Source organism: Canis lupus, chromosome 4 (assembly GCF_048164855.1).
Source record: "Canis lupus baileyi chromosome 4, mCanLup2.hap1, whole genome shotgun sequence".
In the NCBI taxonomy this organism is placed as follows: Eukaryota; Metazoa; Chordata; class Mammalia; order Carnivora; family Canidae; genus Canis; species Canis lupus.
This window is the reverse complement of record NC_132841.1, coordinates 23,530,551-23,548,554: the sequence shown is the minus strand read 5'-3', so window position 1 is coordinate 23,548,554 and position 18,004 is coordinate 23,530,551. Positions and strand designations below refer to the sequence as shown.

General features: G+C 38.0%; 1 protein-coding gene across 5 annotated transcripts in view; it reads left to right on the top strand.

Annotated features, from left to right (window-relative positions):
- The window catches only part of ASCC1 (activating signal cointegrator 1 complex subunit 1), a 105,433-nt gene that overhangs the window by 46,027 nt on the left and 41,402 nt on the right, over positions 1-18,004 (top strand). For all 5 annotated transcript variants that reach the window (XM_072823501.1, XM_072823502.1, XM_072823504.1 and 2 more), the window contains exon 7: positions 1,216-1,335. In XM_072823501.1, coding sequence (XP_072679602.1) covers positions 1,216-1,335 — 120 coding nt within the window. The remainder of the gene's footprint in view (positions 1-1,215; positions 1,336-18,004) is intronic.

The window sequence follows — 18,004 nt, the reverse complement described above, 5'->3', positions numbered from 1 at the left end:
TTGAGTGTCTGCCTTTGGCTTAGGTCATGATCCCAGAATCCTGGGATCAGGTCCTGCTTCGGGCTCCCAGAGGAGAGCCTGCTTCTCCCTCTGCATATGTCTCTGCCTCTCTCTCTCTCTGTGTCTCTCATGAATAAATAAATAAAATATATTTTTAAAAAGTCTTCAAGAACAGAAACCCTTTTTTGTCCCAGTAGTTCAATTTCTAGGAGCCAAACCTAAGGAAATAATTATGAATTCAGCTACATAATCATAGCTGATAAAGGAAAGCTCTTTACAGAAGAATTCCAACTGGTGAATGTAGAAGTTATGATGAAATTAGAACATCACCATTTTGCAACCCCTGACAAAATAATGGATAAAGACAATGATTAGCAATGGCTGTTAAGATTTTTTTTTTAAGATTTTATTTATTTATTCGTGAGAGACACAGAGAGGCAGAGACATAGGCAGAGGGAGAAGCAGGCTCCATGCAGAGAGCCTGATGCGGGACTTGATCCTGGGACTTCAGGACCACACCCTGAGCCAAAGGCAGATGCTTAACTACCCAGACGTCCCAGCTGTTAAGACTTAATGGCAAAAGTCTCTCTCTATATATATATTTTAAAGATTTTATTTATTCACGAGAGACACAGAGAGAGAGATAGAGGCAGAGACACAAGCAGAGTGAGAAGCAGGCCCCATACAGGGAGCCTGACGCGGGACTCGATCCCGGTCTCCAGGATCACACCCCGGGCTGAAGGTGGCGCTAAACCGCTGAGCCACCAGGGTTGCCCGCAAAAGGCTATATTTTTATAAATATTGCCAAATTGCTGCTAAAGATGTGCTACTACTTTATGCCTCCACCATTGTTAGATGAGTAAAATGGTGTTTGCAGCTTGTGGAAATAATGAAATAAAACCCAAGAGATGAGCAACACAGTAAATGTCTTTGTTAGTCAGAACTGTCATTCCTTGACGTTTTCCTCTAAGTACTAATAAACTGGTATTGAGTAACTATAGGGCAAGTTTGGGAATTCTTGTGTTTCTAGTTGGTGTGCACAGAATGTGTTAATTTTGAAATTAGAAGGATGATTAGATAATATTGTTAGCAAAAGAAAAAACCCCCAGCAATTCCATTTTTGTAATATTTGACTTTGTATAATAGCTATGTTTAAAATATAATGGCCCTCTCAGCTTAAACACTTACAAAAATCTAATGTTTTTTCCATTGCAGTGACATTTCTGGGGGCAAACCCCTAGAAGTAGAGATGGCAGGGATAGAATACATGAATGACGATCCTGGCATGGTGGATGTTCTTTATGCCAAAGTCCATATGAAAGATGGCTCCAACAGGTATGTTTCTGGAATGCTTCTTTGCTTTTATCAAGAGGTTCCTAAAAAAAAATTCCTAGAAGTTCAGCGAGTTTTGATTCCTTTTCTTTGCAATCTTATGATTGTAAAAAAAAAAAAAAAAAAAAAAAAAAAAAAAAAAAAAATTCTTTTTTTAAAATAGTAAGCTGATATCTTAAAAGAGGAATTTGTTGTAGGAAAAAGTATCAGATTTTAATTGATAGTTATTGAGTTACTTTGATGGTAGATATTGATGATAACAATCTAGTTCTTATGAACTCAGTGCTTTCTTCATGTTTTTCAGGGTAATAGGAGGCAGGAAGGATGGCCTTTTAGGATAGTAGTTGGAAAAGTGACATAATACCTGTCTAGTGATTACCAGGACAAAGTGGGAATGAGGGATGCCTGGGTGGCTCAGTGGTTGAGTGTCTGCCTTCCAGCTCCGGCCATGATCCTGGAGTCCCCGGATCGAGTCCCATGTCAGGCTCCCTGCATGGAGCCTGCCTCTCTGCCTATGTCTCTGCCTCTCTCTCTCTCTCTCTCTGGGTCTCTCATGAATAAATAAATAAAATCTTAAAAACAACAACAACAAAAAAAAACAAAGTGGGAATGATAACTACACAAACTCTGTAAGGCTTTTAGGTAAGTTAATCTACATGAATACTTAGAACAGTGCTTTGTGCATATAAACATCATCAAAACACACATCAAATGTTTACTGTTTTTTACCTGTGTTATTACCACACTTAGATCACTTATAAGGATTCTCAGTTTGCAACCCAGGCTATTTCTGAGGCTAGTCTAGGCATCCAGAGCCATTTCCAAGGTTAATAACACCATTTATTAGTCTAGTCAAGGTCTTCAGTGAGCAGAGGAGCCAAACTTGAATTGGAAGTTTGTTTTTGTGGTCTTTTTATTAAGACAGCATAGAACAGAGCTCACGCTGAACCAGGAACCTTGTAGAGAAAATCAAAGTCTCTAGGCAGGCCCCCAAGTTGATTTGCTTTTGTAGAGGATCCCTTGTAAGGTTTCTCAGCTCAAATTGATTATCTCAATTATCTCCTATTTCAATTCAATTGGAAGTGAATTTTTGGAGGAAGGTAGGAAGAGATGGTATAGAATCAAATGTTGTATGTATTTTGGACCAGATTTGTCTCTTCATAGATACCTGGCATGTGCTAAAATAGCATACTAATGACCTTGCCTTAAAATACAGGGGCACATTGTTCCTATGGGATATCCTAAAACATTTCTGCCAGGTTGGAATTTGATATCTGGTATGGATTACTTACTTTGTGTTGTAAGTTATAACTATTCCAAATGTCTTCACCATGTTATAGGGCTGCTATATAAGGGGTAGATTACTTTTCAGTTTTGTGAACAAAAACAGTGAATGATAAGGTAATCTCAAACTTTTTGATCACATAATCACTTTCATTTCTTAATTATTAAGGATACCAAAGAGCCTTTCTTTATATGGGTAATAGTTATCAATATTTACCTTATTAGAAGTTAAAATTGTGAAATTTAACATTTGATAGTTCATTAAAAATAGTAAGATATTTTTTGTTTATATAAATAACATATTTTTCATTAAAAAATCTATTTTCCGAAAAAAAAAAAAAAAAAAATCTATTTTCCGGGATCCCTGGGTGGTGCAGCGGTTTGGCGCCTGCCTTTGGCCCAGGGCGCGATCCTGGAGACCCGGGATCGAATCCCACATCGGGCTCCCGGTGCATGGAGCCTGCTTCTCCCTCTGCCTGTGTCTCTGCCTCTCTCTCTCTCTCTCTGTGTGACTATCATAAATTAAAAAAAAAAAAAAAAAATCTATTTTCCAAACCAAAAATATTTAGTGAGAAGATAGGCATTGTTTAACATTTTTGTAAATTTCTGTAATAGAAGACAGTTGGGTTCTCATATCTGCTTCTCTATTGAGTGTATTGCAGTATGTTGTTTTGATTGAAGTATACAAGAAAATCTGTACTCACACAGAAATGTATTTGGAAAAACGAAGAGTACTTTAATGGTATTTTCAGACAATGTTGGCTATTTGGTACTACACTAAAACTTGACAAGTTACAAGTTACATTGAAAAGGTCATTTGCAATGTGAAATCAGAAACCAGATCAGTTAACATTTCATACACTTGCATTAAAATCTGTTGGTCTCTTTTGCATTTTGAGTGGATCTTTAACCTATGCACAATTTTATATTGGTCATTTAGAAAATATTGGTTTACTGAGTTATGCAGGTCTTCCAAATGTTGTCACATTTCATTATGCAATATATATTTTTTCATTATGCAATATTAAAAATGTATTACTCACACTCTAATTTCATCATAATCTTTAAGTATTAGGAAGCTGCTGTCAACCTCATGGTAGCAGATACAGATTTTCTAAAAATTCTAATTTTCACTTGAAAGCTTGAATTTTATTATTGGCCCAAAATACTGTTTTTCTTGAAGTTCTTTTTTGAGAAAATGTCTGTCAAATAACCAAGTCTGAATAACCATAATTTGTCTGTCAGTCGTTCTTTCAAATACAAATGGTGTTCATGGACAAAGAGGCTAGTTCAGCACCAGCTCTAACAATCTCACAAGTGCTTTTCCTCCAGACAACCATCTACTTTGGTATATAGCCAAACTGCTTTATACATACTATCATTTTTATCACACAAGGATATTAAAAAGGCATGTACTTAAGGCCTGGGATTTAATAAAATTGATTATTTTTACTGTTTCATCAAGGATAAATAAAATTGGGACGCCTGGGTAACTCAATGGTTGAATGTCTGCCTTCGGCCCAGGTTGTGACCCTGGGGTCCTGGGATCCAGGCCCACATTGAATTCCCCTCGGGGAGCCTGCTTCTCCCTCTGCCTATGTCTCTGCCTCTCTGTGTCTCTCATGAATAAATAAATAAAATCCTAAAAAAAAAAAAAAAAAAAGGGATAAATGAAACTAGGTTTGTTTTTTTTTAAACTGTGAATGTGTAGGGAAGAATATACGTCCATGTGAATGTCATTACAGTGAAAAAGGCAGATAATGTCATACAATTATTATAAATATAGTTTTGACTTCATGGCCTCCCCTCAGAAAGTCTCAGGTACCTTCAAAAATCCACAAGCCTTTGATCTAGGTAACGTTTTATTTCTAACATTGAAGATTGCATAGTTTCTAGGGAAATTATAACTAACTTGTTTCACAGTTACTCTTACCTGGCACTGTGCTTAGATTGTATTATCCCCATTTTATCTTTGTAAGATCTGTGTAAGATAGATGCTATTAGTATGCCTATTTTATAGATAGGGAGGTTCAGAGAGTTTAAGTAGTTCAGCTAAGGAATGCGCAGACAGCAAAACCACGCTCTGCATCTCTGTGTAAGAATAAAGGTTTTCAGTGTGTGTATGCTAGGTTAAGTAGGATAGACTATGTTTCATTTCTTATTTCTTGAGTAAAATGGAAAGTTGTGATGTACTTTTTTTTTGAAAGTGGTAAAATTCACATAACATAAAAAATCACTATTTCAACCATTTTAAAGTATATAATTTTGTGGCATTAAGGACATTAACAACGTGTGCAACTATCACCACTGTGTAGCTCCAGAACATTTTAATCACCCCAAAAGGAAATCCTGTATGCATTAACCAGTCACTCCCCATTCTTCTACACCCCTCTTTTCTGCCCTCCCCAGTTCCTGGCAGACATTAGTCTACTGACTACCTCTATGGATTTGCCTATTGTGGATATTTCTTATAAATGGAACCACATAATATGTGGCCTTTTATATCTGGCCTCTTTCACTCAGCATAATGTTTTCCGAGGTGTATCCATGTTGTAGCATGGATCAGTACCTTGTTCCTTTTTAAGGCTGAGTGACATTTCATTCATTGTATGAAGAGACCACATTTTTGTTTATCCATTCATGGACATTTGGGTTGTTTCCACCTTAACTATTGTGAATAGAGCTGACTTCAATTCTTATGGGCTGACTCACTTTTAAAATGTATTAAAGTTTTTATTTTCTTGATTAACCTTGTAGTTTTATAGGGCATCATAGCCACTCTGCCTGACCTGTTTGTTTGTTTCCTTATTATCTATTACGGGATTTATTTAATTTCTGTTCATACTAGTTTAAACCTTACTGTTATAAATCTGAAATCTTGATGGCCTATAGATAGATATACAGCTAAAACATGAAGCTATATGGAAAATTTAGATAGGATTACAGCATTTCATTAAATAAAATAGTGAATTCTTCCTAATCTCTGGCTTCAAGTCTGCTTTAACATACATATATCACAGACTCCACAGTTTTTATTTACTCTATTCTTGGTGGCCTCCAGAGGGAAAAAGAGAGGTCAGCGGGAAGAGATAATAAAATCATTACTTTGAGTTTGTCCATTGGGTATCTTTACCTTTTGTTTTAATGGTTAGATCCTTGGTTCTATAGAAGGTCTTTAAGGGTCAAGATTAATAGGTTTTTGAGATTGGAAGAAAATAAGAGCTATAGAAGCTAGATGGCTTTTGAAGACAGTGCTCAGATAATTGGTACCCACATTAATGGAACAGGGAGTACTTCAAAGGTGAATACACCCTTATTTCCCCCATAGATCTAGACCTTACAAATTTTGCACACTGACTGTTGTCAAGGCTTTGTAAATTGAAAGGTTTTATGAGATATCTACTGAATCCACTAGTGCGATCAACCAAGAACATTTATGAGTAATTCCCATCTCTCTCACTGCTCTATTTATTTTTCTGTTGCCTAGCCCTCTTTCACAAGGAGAGACATGAGTATGTTATTTCAAAAACGATTTGTAAATTTCCCTCCTCAAATTTGTGGGAATTACTAAGAAATTTAAGCACCTCTTATTTAATTCAATTTTAAAACTATTTGCCTCCTTTGTGCAAGGTATTTTGGAAGGCTGTGCAAATTGATACAGAAAGGAACATTAAATCTGTTTGTTTATATGAAGAGATACTGCTCAGTGCAGGAGGCATGGGAGAGAGGCTATGTTGTATTAAAAATACATTCAACTTTATGTGATTTCATATAGTTTAAGTCAGAGATTTCTTCCCTTAAAATGATTGAATGTGAAGTGCCTGACCTTTAAAAGGATGGAGCCACTTAGGTCAAATTTTTCCTCTGGAAACTTTGAGCTAGGACAGCTTTGGTTCACTTACTGATACATCCTTGGGTTTGGTAAAGCATGACTGGGTAAGGCATTTGTGGCAATCTTCTCATTACTCAGTGGTCAGCTGTTGCTTAAGACTTAAGCATTCAACACAGTGGCTCTTTTGTCTGGCATTGTCACACAAGCTTCATCCTTGCCCCTCTAAAAATGGCTTCCTCACATTTGGTAGAGAACACTAAGTCAGCTCATCAGCTTCCTTCCTTTTCCCATCACAGTCTACCTATTTTCATCCCCCTGTGCTCCTTCATTTCACTCTCTTTCTGAAGAACGGCATACATCTCTGAGGAGGCTAATCTCTATTCTCCTGACCTCATTCCTTCTTATTTCTTCAGATCCCTGACACCATTAGTTCTTCCACCCTGCAGGGCATTTCCAGTCTTCTTTTCCCTCAGGCATTTTTCAAAAGCCCCACATGTGAGATGCAGTAGACTCTAGGGCTTCCATCTTAAGGAGGAGGGAGATGTACATGATTAAAGTACACTGAGGTGAGGCCTATGATTGAGATTCTAGGGTGCGTAGACAGGCAGGAAATCTCTGCTCATGTGTGGGCAAGTTTTGTAAAGGAAGGCTTCACAGAAAGAAACCTTCACAGAGGAGGTTTTTTTGCTGAATAAGGCATTCGCAGGTCAAGAGAGTAAGGAGCATTTTAAGAAAAGGGAATAAGTAGCAAGTGCAGATCTAGAAGCACTATTATATGTCGTATAAAGGGAGTTGGATTTTCTTTTGGTTTATTTGTTTATTCAACAAAAGTTTATTGAGTGCCTGTTATTTGCCAGGCCCTATGCTAGGCTGTGAATATAGAATGGTGAATAAAGCCAGGCACAGTCATTATCCCTATGTAGTTTACAGACTAATGGAGGAAACAGATGCTAACAAATAACACTTAAATGTGCAGTTGACCCTTGAACAACATGGGTTTGAACTGCATGAGTCCACTTAGGTATATTTTTTCAATAAATACAGTACAGTACTGTAAATCTATTTTCTTTAGGATTTTTAAAGAAAATTTATTTATTCATGAGAGAGAGGCAGAGACATAGGCAGAGGGAGAAGCAGGCTCCCCACGGGGAACCTGATATGGGACTCAATCCCGGCACTCTGGGATCATGCCCCGAGCCGAAGGCAGATGCCCAACTGCTGAGCCACCCAGGCATCCCTCCTTAGGATTTTCTAAATAACATTTTCTTTTCTCTAGCTTACTTTATTGTAAGAATACAGTATATAATATATATAACATACTGTAACACATAACAAAATATGTGTTAATCAACTCTTTATGTTAGCAGTAAGGCTTCCCATCAACTGTTGGCTGTCACTAGTTAAGTTTTAGATGACTCAAAAGTTATCCATAGATTTTCAGTGCCCTTAACCCCCTCATTGTTCAAGGGTCAACTGTAATTGTAAGTGTGATAAAGATGAAGCAGTGGGAAAATGGTGGTTTGTTAGAGGAAACTGTAATAGCAATGTAGACTGAGAAGGGCAGGGTCAGAGAAGGCCTCTCTCAGGAATTGATGTTGAATGGAGATCTAAAGAAGTGAGAGTTTGCAGGCAAAGGAGAAGTGGGAAGGCTCTTCCCATCTTTTGTTCTAGGCAAAAGAAAATACAGAGCAAAAGCCCTGAGGCAAGAAAAAGTCCAGCAAATTCCAAATATGGATGAAGTTTAGTGAGGGACAGGTAGGGTAACATGAGATGGCCATGTGAAGAAATTAGAGAGGCTTGGATCGACTTTATCTAGTGACACTAGATAAAAGAAATAAGATTAAATACAAACAGAATAAATAAAAAGAGATCCAAAAAAAAAAAAAAAAGAGAGATCCGTATTAAGATAAATCTTAATGGAACTGCAGAGCACCAAAGACACAAGATCTTAAGTCACCCACAAAGGAGTAACATATGTTATAAGGAACTCTCAGTAGCCATAGTGGAAGTCAAAAGACAGCAGAATTATTTTCTAGAGAAAATAATGGTGAACCTGGAATTGTGTACTCAGAAAAAAAATATCTTTAAGAACAAAGGTGAAATGGAGGCACCTAGGTGGCACAGTCAGTTAAGCATCCGACTATTGGTTTTGACTCAGGTCATGATCTCTGGGTCCTGAGATCAAGCCTCGCATCAGATTCTGCGCTTAGTGTGTAGTCTGCTGGAGACTCTCTCTCCTTTTCCCTTTGCTGCTCTCGCTCATGCACTCTCTCTGTCTTTCTCTCAAATAAATAAATCTTAGTAAAAGAAAAGAATAGGGGTGCCTGAGTGGCTCAGTTGGTTATGTGTATGACTCTTGGTTTTGGCTCAGGTCATGATCTCGCAGTTGTGGGTTCGAGCCCTGCATCAGCTCAGTGAGGAGTCTGCTTGAGATTCTCATTCCCTCCCCCTCAGCTCCTCTGCCTACTCTCTTTCTCTCTCTCTCTCTAAAATAAATAAAATTTTTTTTAAAAAAATGAACAAAGGTGAAATGAAGACTGTTGCAGGTGAACAAAAACTCAGAGAATTTATTATTGTGAGATGTCTGTAGTAAAGGAATGTATAAAGGACATATATTTTTGTTAAATAGATTAAAAGATTTTATTAATTTATGTTAAATTAAAAGATTTTATTTATTTATGAGAGAGAGACTGTGTGTGAACGAGCACAAGCAGGAGGAGAGCCAGAGGGAGAAGCAGACTCCCCATTGAGCACGGAGCCCAACATGAGGCTCATCCTAGGACCCCAGGACCATGACCTGAGCCAAAGGCAGATGCTTAACTGACTAAGCCACCCTGGCACCCTAAAGGATGTATTTCAAGAAAAGGAAAATGAATTTAGAATGTCTGAGATGTAGGAAGGTTAGTATGAGATGCAGAAAAGAATGGCAAATACATAAAATGGCAGACATTGTCTATATAAAATATTTTATAGTGGGGAGAGCTTTTTAAAAAGAAAGAGCTAAAAATAAATATTTTAAAAAGGGAACCAACATTGTTCAGTTAACATAAATGCCAGCTAAGAGCATTATAAGTCAAGCCTGAGGAGAATTCTAGATTTTAAGTATTTTCGTTTTTTTTTTTTTTGGGGGGGGGGCGGGGTGAGGAATGTGTTAAGATATTTTTTTACTGTTAAGCCAAATGCATACAGTAAAAATTTAAAACTAAGTCTAAAATAGGGTGTATAAATAGGAAACAAGCAGAGAGAAAAAGAACAAAAGAACAAATACAAATTTATAAAAAGGAACAAGAAGCATAGTAAAAAGTGGGATGAATATTTAAACATAGGATAATAAGTCCAGAGATATATCTATTAATGATACATGTTAATAAACTCACTGGTTAAAAAAGATAAGATTAAACAAAATTCAGTTATATGCTGTTTACCAGAGATCCATCCATCCATGAGGTAGTAGAAAACAAAAAGATACACTGGGCAAATACCAAAAGGAAGTTTGCATAACAGAATTAATATCAAACATGTTATTCTTAGCAGTAGAGAGAGGACTGTTACATAATGATAAACAATCTACCAAGATGATATAATTTTAAACTTGTATGAACCCACTAGAATCGCCCCAAAGTAGATTAAACCAGATTTATACAAACTTTTTACTGGAGAGAAATTGAGAAATCATGTTCATAGAAGGAGATTGTTTTTTTTTTTTTTAATTTTTATTTATTTTTGATAGTCACACAGAGAGAGAGAGAGGGGCAGAGACATAGGCAGAGGGAGAAGCAGGCTCCATGCACCGGGAGCCCGACGTGGGATTCGATCCCGGGTCTCCAGGATCGCGCCCTGGGCCAAAGGCAGGCGCTAAACCGCTGCGCCACCCAGGGATCCCCATAGAAGGAGATTGTGACATATCTTCCAATTATTGGTAGGTCAAGCAGATGTAAAATCAGTAAAGATACAGAAGATTTTGACAATGAACAAATTTAATGTAGTAGTCATTTCTGGAATTATAAACCTAGCAATTAGAGAATTCATATTCTTTTCAGGCATATGGAACAGTTGGGAAAAATGGATTACACAGTAGATCATAAAGTAAGACTTAATAAATTTCAGTGAGTTGGTATATTATAAATCACATTTTCTGACCAGAAACAAAGCAAGTTTATCTACAATTACCAAGTTGCTAGAAATAATAAGAGTTTAGCAAAGTGATTGACTATAAAATTAGTATAATAAAATCAATTGTCTTTCTGTATACTGGCAACAAACAGATAATGTCATTTAAAAAAGATACCAGCCCTGTGACTTGCTTTGACTAATAGAATGGGATAGGAATGATTCGTAAAACTGTCAGTGCTAGGCCTTAAGAGATCTTACAGCTTTTCTTTTTTCCCTTCTTCTTCTTCTCCTTCTCCTTCTCCTTCTCCTCCTTCTCCTTCTCCTTCTCCTTCTTCTCCTTCTTCTCCTTCTTCTCCTCCTTCTCCTCCTTCTCCTCCTTCTCCTCCTTCTCCTCCTCCTCCTCCTCCTCCTCCTCCTCCTCCTCCTCCTCCCTCCTCCTCCTCCTTCTTTCTTCTTCTTCTTTCTTCTTCTTCTTCTTCTTCCTCATGAGAGAGACAGAGAGGCAGAGACATAGGCAGAGGGAGAAGCAGACTCCCTTCGGGGAGCCCAATGTGGGACTCGATCCCCGGGCCCTGGGATCACGACCTGAGCCAAAGGGAGAGGCTCAACCACTGACCCACCCAGCTGCCCCCAGCTTTTGTTTTCAAATTCAACCTTTCAGGACACAGTTGCTTTTTAGGGAAGTCCAAACTCTCCAGCTGGAAAAAAAGACCATGAGGAAAAGAATTAAGGTGTCCCAGTTGACAGCACTAAGGCTCCCATCATGTGAATGGGGCCGTCTTGGATCCTCCAGACCCAGTCTAGCTGCCCAAAGAGGAAGCAGACAAAAAAAAAAAGTAATAAAGAATAATTATAAAATATAGTAGATTCTACAAAAGAAACAAACAAGAGGATAAGAAGAATAACATAGGGGACATGCGTCAGATGCAATGTCCAGGGGAGGCATCTCCAAGAGTTGACATTTGAGTTCAGACTTAAAGAACACAAGGGAATGGTGGTAAGGGGGTACTAGGCAGAGGGAAGAGAAAGTGCAAAGACCTCGAGAGAGAGCTTAGTGTGTTTCAGCACTTGAAGAAGACCAGGGGAGTACACAAGGGAGATGAGGCCAGAGAGGCAGACAGAAACTTGATTATACAAGGTCACTACAGTTGGTAAAGAATTTGTACTGTTTTCCTAGGTGCACTGAAGGGTTTTAAGCAATATAGTGACATGATCTTTCATTTTAAAAAGGTATTGTGTGGTAAAATGGATTAGCGGGGAAAAGAATGCATGTCAGGTCATATTGCAATCCAGGCTGCAGTTGAAAGTAAGTAACCAGGTTAGAGTGATGACCATGAAGAAAAAAAAATAAAATGAAAAGATACCATCCATTTACAGTAGCACCAAAACCCATTAGGTACTTAGGAAAGAACTATACCAAAGTATGTGTAAGACCTTTTTGCAGAAAATTATAAATTATAAATAAATTGTGATTGCTCATGTTCATTGATAGACTTAGTTTCAAAAAGATACCAGTTCTCCTCAAATGATCCTATATAAATTTGATGTAATTATGAGACTACATATGTAATTGAAATGAAGAGCCAGGAACAGGAGGGGAAAGTATTCAAAAGTCATTATAGGAATCCAGGTGAGAAACAAGGCCTGAACAACAGTAACAGCGAGAATTGATATGCAGATTCAAGAAGAGTAAAATCTGCTCGATTTGGCAGTTTTCTGTAGGTGGAGTGTAGGAGTCAGATGAATATGATCCATTATGACTAAGCTGGTTTATCTCAGGAATTCAAAGTGAATTAAGACCAGGAAATCTGATAACATCCAACTCTCAATAGGTCAAAATTAAAAATAGTATCTAAATACATGCCTAAAAGGCTTTTGGTAAAATTCAGCCTAATTTTTTTTTTCATTAAAGACTTTCAGAAAGTAGACAGATATTGCCTAATATGATATGTATCTATTTTAAAGCAGAAACCAACAATCCTGGATCGTGAGTTCCAGCCCCATGTTGGGTGTAGAGATCACTGAAAATAAATAAATTAAAAATAAAACAAAAAACAAGGGCACCTGAATGGCTCATGGTTGAGCATCTGCCTTCGACTTGGGTCATGATCCCAGAGTCCTGGGGTCGAGCCCCACATTGGGCTTCCAGCTCAGCGGGGAACGTACTTCTCCCTCTCCTGCTCCCTCTGCTTTGCTCTCTCTCTCTCTCTCTCTCTCTGTCAAGTAAATAAATAAAATCTTTAAAAAAAAAAAAACCTTGCTATTTCTTGAGTGTTTATAGTTGTATTTCATGAGATCTACATATACTGACATAAAAGTAACTTCTGGGTTACGTGTCATGAGTGAACTGTATGTAGATCTCATGAAATACAACTGTATTTGTCCTTCTGAGCCATAGCCTGTATGCTATAGGACTTGCTGGCTTAAAAATCTCCCAGCAGAAATGCAAATAAAAACTGCAGAGATACCACCTCATACCCGTCAGAATGGCTAAAATCAACAGCACAAGAAACAACAGGTGTTAGCAAGTATGTGGAGAAAGGGGAATCTTCTTGCACTGTTGGTGGGAATGCAAAGTGGTATAGCTACTCTGGAAAACAGTATGGAGGTTCCTCAAAAAGTTAAAAATAGAACTACCCTACAATCTAGCAAATTGTACTACTAGTATTTTCCCAAAGAATACAAAAATACTGATTCAAAGGGACACATGCACCCTGAATTTATAGCAGTATTATCAACAATAGCCAAATTATGGAAACAGCCCAAGTATCCACTGGTTGATGAATGAATAAAGGTGTAGTGTGTGGGGGTAAAATAGGTGATGGAGATTAATGAATAATACACTTGTGATGAGCACCAGGTGTTATATGGAAGTGTTGAGTCACTATATTAACACTAAGAGTATACTGTAAAGTAACCAGAATTTAAATAAAAACTTAAAAAAAGAAACAAATTTTTCTTTTCTTTCTTTCTTTTTTTTTTTTTTTAGCTTTCTCCTTTTCTTAAGTAGACTATAGGATTCTTCATGGTGGGGAGTACTCTTATTCAGCATTGTATATCCAACGCCTTTTATAATTCAGGTTCATAGATGTTCAGTGAATGTTTATTATGTACTTATTCACTCATTCAGCAGATACACAAGATGAATTGGGTACAGTTAGCTTTCTGTTCTAAGCCCGTCCTCCTAATGGCCTGTCCTGGTCCCAATCCAGCTATACTCTCTTCCATGTTTAAATTACCTGGAGCACCTCTTATTGTTTGTGTTATTTCCGAAGTCTTCCTTTATAGTTACCTGAAAGCTCCTTAATAACAAGAACTTTGTTTGCTTAGTTTTTTATTTTTGTAGTGGCTTGCATAATGCCTATATACAGTAAGCACTCAAGAAGTATTAATTGTATGGAACTGAATTAAACTGGAAAAAAATTCTCAAACAAAAGCCTGGAATTTGTACTTTCTAGGGAGTTGGTGATCTTTCTGCAGTACAAATCCATATCTGTAAAAATGGCTCTGGGATGCTTGAGCTTTGGAGCACTTAAGGCCTTTAAGAGCTAAGATTTAAGGCTTCTGTTTCCAAACTCTAAGCACTATCTAAATAATAAAAATGCTTAAGAATAATTCATAATTTTTCTCATAGTAACTCTATATTATTTTTAATTTACTTATGAGGAAGCAAAGGCATAGAGAAGCTCTGTGACTCAGATAGTCAAACAGGAAAGGATCAGTGAAGTAAGAATTGAAAGACTGTGCTGTTAGAAATATACAGACATACTGTTAAATGTAGTATCTGTGATATCAACCTGAAATTTAGAAACTGTACTCAAGTACCCTTAAGTTCTCTTAATAGAACCCCCAAAATATTTGTCATCTATGAATCATACATGCATGCAATAACTATTTATTGAGAACTGATTATGTGTCAGGCATTAATTTTGGTGCCAGGATAAAGCAGTGAATAAGATAAAGAGCCAAACTTTTTAGAGTACACAGTGAATTGGTAACAGCACAACTGACTTGGATTCTGGTCTCTCTGTCCTGACTTTGAGCAACTCATCTTTCTATGCTTCATTTCTTCTTGCGTAAAATGAGATTTTATTATTTTTTTTAATTTTATTTATTTATTCGTGAGAGACACAGAGAGAGAGGCAGAGACCGAGGCAGAGGGAGAAGCAGGCTCCATGCAGGGAGCCTGATATGGGACTCAGTCCAGGGACTCCAGGATCACGCCCTGAACCAAAGACAGACACTCAACCACTGAGCCACCCAAGCGTCCCAAAGTGAGATTTTAGACTACAACTTTGTAAAGGACTTTAGTTCCTTCAAAGTCCTAAGTCTGTGAATTGGACAGAAATCTTAATTTTCCAGAAAGACAGAGCTGGAAATTGGTTTATTTTATTTAATTTATTTAATTTCCTTCGTATAATATTTCTTGTTCCCTGCTTTTATTTAGTCAAAGTCCCTATTCACTTCTTTTTCTTTATTTATATTTTTTATATTTATTCATTCATTCATCCATTCATTCATTCATTCTTCTTTTTCTTTAATAGAGGAGAAGAAAGTGAGGCATCATTGTGCCGTGATTTTTTTTTTTTTTTTTTTTTTAAAGATTTGTATTTATTTGAGAGAGAGCACAAACAGGGGGAGGAACAGAGAGGGAAGGACCGGCAGACTCTGCACTGGGCCTGACATGGGACTTGACCCCACAACTTCAAAATCACAACCTGAGCTGAAATCAAGAGTTGGACACTCAGCTGACTGAGCCACCCAGGTGTCCCTGTGCTGTGATTTGTAATTGAGGTGGATTTTGCAGTGCTTGGCTACGTTCAGTCTTAAGTTATGTTTATAATGCTTAGAAGTGTTTCAAAACTTTATGGTTCTGTCATGGTGTTAATCAAAAACTTTAGACTCAATATAATGTAGGTCTTTGCTTGGAGGTCCACATGCACAATTAATTAAATCAGTTAACTATAAAATCAGGGTTATGTGTAGCATGAATATATTTTATTTTCCCTTTGAGAATATAGCGGCAAAGTTATTTCCATGAGTCAGCCCTCTTTTTCCATCTTTACCGATATTTTATTATTTAGCTTTTCTCATTGCTCCTCAAAATTATATTTAAAAAAAAATACTCCAAGACATGGAAATATTCAGGGTACATTAAGTGAAATAAGTAGGTTTACAAAAAACTGTCTTGTCTTTTTAAAATTGATGTATATCTGTAGAAAAAAACTTAAAAATCATATAAAAAAGCATAAGTGTTTTTGTGTGGTTGGAGAGGTTATGATCTCCTTTTCATACTTTTTTCTTTTTCCATTTTTTTTCTATAATGAACACATACAACTTTGTAATTAGAGAAAAAATTAAGACCACTTGGTCAGGAAGCCCATCTTTCTTAACTGGCTTCCATGCCTTTGGTTTTGCCTGTGTATCTTGCTTACAGGCCCTCCTTGGTTTCCTGTGGCCTACGTGGTAAGATTCCAACTCACCTTGACCTCAGAAGCCTTACAGCCTGGCTTTGTTCGGCCTGCCTTTCCATTCATCACTGTCCTTCCCTTTCTACAGATGTCTCATGAATCCTTGGACGTGTTCTCTTTCATATTCAGTTTTTCAGATGTTGGGAACAAAAATTCCTCTAGAATCATCTTTTACTCTTCATGTCAGTATATCAGAAAAGCTTCCCCTTCTTACCACCTCCACCACTGCCCCCCCTCCAGCCATCTGGTTGCTGCAAAGACCTCCTTCCTGCTTCATCCTCACCTCTACCACTTTCTTCTGCACAGCAGCCAGAGGTTTCTTTCTAAAATGTCAGTCAGATCATTTCATTCTTCTGCTGAAAACACTGAAAGCTCCCATCTCACTCTGAGTTAAAACCAAAGTCCTTATAGACGTCTGCGAGCCCTGTGTAAGCCCCATGATCCTCTCCACCTCTCCAGCCTCAGCTCTTCTCCCTGTAGCTCTACTCCATACACTGGCTTTTTACTATTCCTCAGTCCTGCCACACACATGCTGCTTTATAGGCCTGTCCTTGCTGTTCCCTTTCTGGGCAGTGCTAATCCCTTGAGTCTGCTCACATGTCACTGTCTCAGGGAGGCCTTCCCCAATCCCCCTGTATAAAATGGTACATGTACTCCCAGTGGTATTCCCATCTCTCTTTAATACTCCATTTTCTTTATGGTGGTGCTTAGCACCACCTGCTGTAGTATGTGTATATGTGTCCACTATCCGACTGTCTCCTTCCACTGGCATGTAAGCTCCTCAAGGCAGGGGCTTGTTCACCTCTGTATCCCCTTCACCTGGAGCACATCAGCCCTTCCTGTCTCCTTTGAGATCTTGTCCTGTCAATTTCCTCTATCACCTAAAGTTTTATTTTCGTTCTCTGTTGGATAATTTCTTGTCTGTAAGCATTTTCAGTTCTTTCTCCTTATCAAGAGCAAACACAAACAACCTGCCCTCCACTCTGTGTCTTCTAATTTTTTTTTTAGATTTTATTTATTTATTCATGAGAGACACAGAGGGAGGCAGAGACACAGGCAGAGGGAGAAGCAGGCTCCATGCAGGGAGCCCAACATGGGACTTGATCCCAGGTCTCCAGAATCAGGCCCTGGGCTGAAGGCAGTGCTAAACCACTGAGCCACCCAGGCTGCCCCTGTGTCTTCTAATTATCAAGGCATTAGTTTCCTCGGTTCCTTTCAAGTTTCTGGAAAGAGTTGATGTTCACTTACCCCCTCTCTCCTCCTCTGGTTTCTACCTTGGTCCTCTCTACCAAGGCCTCCATCTTGGTGTGCTTCAGCAGAGGTCTCCTGTACACTCTGAGAAGTAAATAGACTTTATTTTGTTCCTCTTTTTACTTTACTTTTCTGTGACTTTGTACTATACTGATTTTTTTTCCTCCTGTAATTCTTCTTTTAGCCTTTCTAAAGTCCTCTTCTGAAGGTTTTTCTCATTTCTCCTTATTGATGATCTTTGCTGGTTCCTTCTCTGCCCCTTACATAAGTGTGACCCTTAAGGCTCTGTCCTTAGCTCTCCCTGTGAATCCTCCTACCCACTGTGACTGCATCTATTCCATGCTTTTAACTATTGCTTTGCATTCATGACTAAATCTGTATCTTTCTAAAAAAGATTTTATTTATTTATTTATTTATTTATTTATTTATTTATTTGAGAGAGGGAGCATGTGCAAGTGAGTATGGGGAGGGACAGAGTAGGGACAGAATCTCAAGCAGACTCCATGTCAAATGTAGCCCAACATGGGGCTCGATCTCATGACCCTGAGATCATGACCTGACCTGAAATCAAAAGTCGGAGGCTTACCTGACTGAGCCACCCAGGTGGCCTTCAGATCTGTATTTTGTGTGCTTTAGCTTGTATTTCCATCCCTCTCCTGGACCTCTCCTACTTGATGTCCCATGTCACATGTTCAAAAGCATATACAGTATTAGCCCTCTC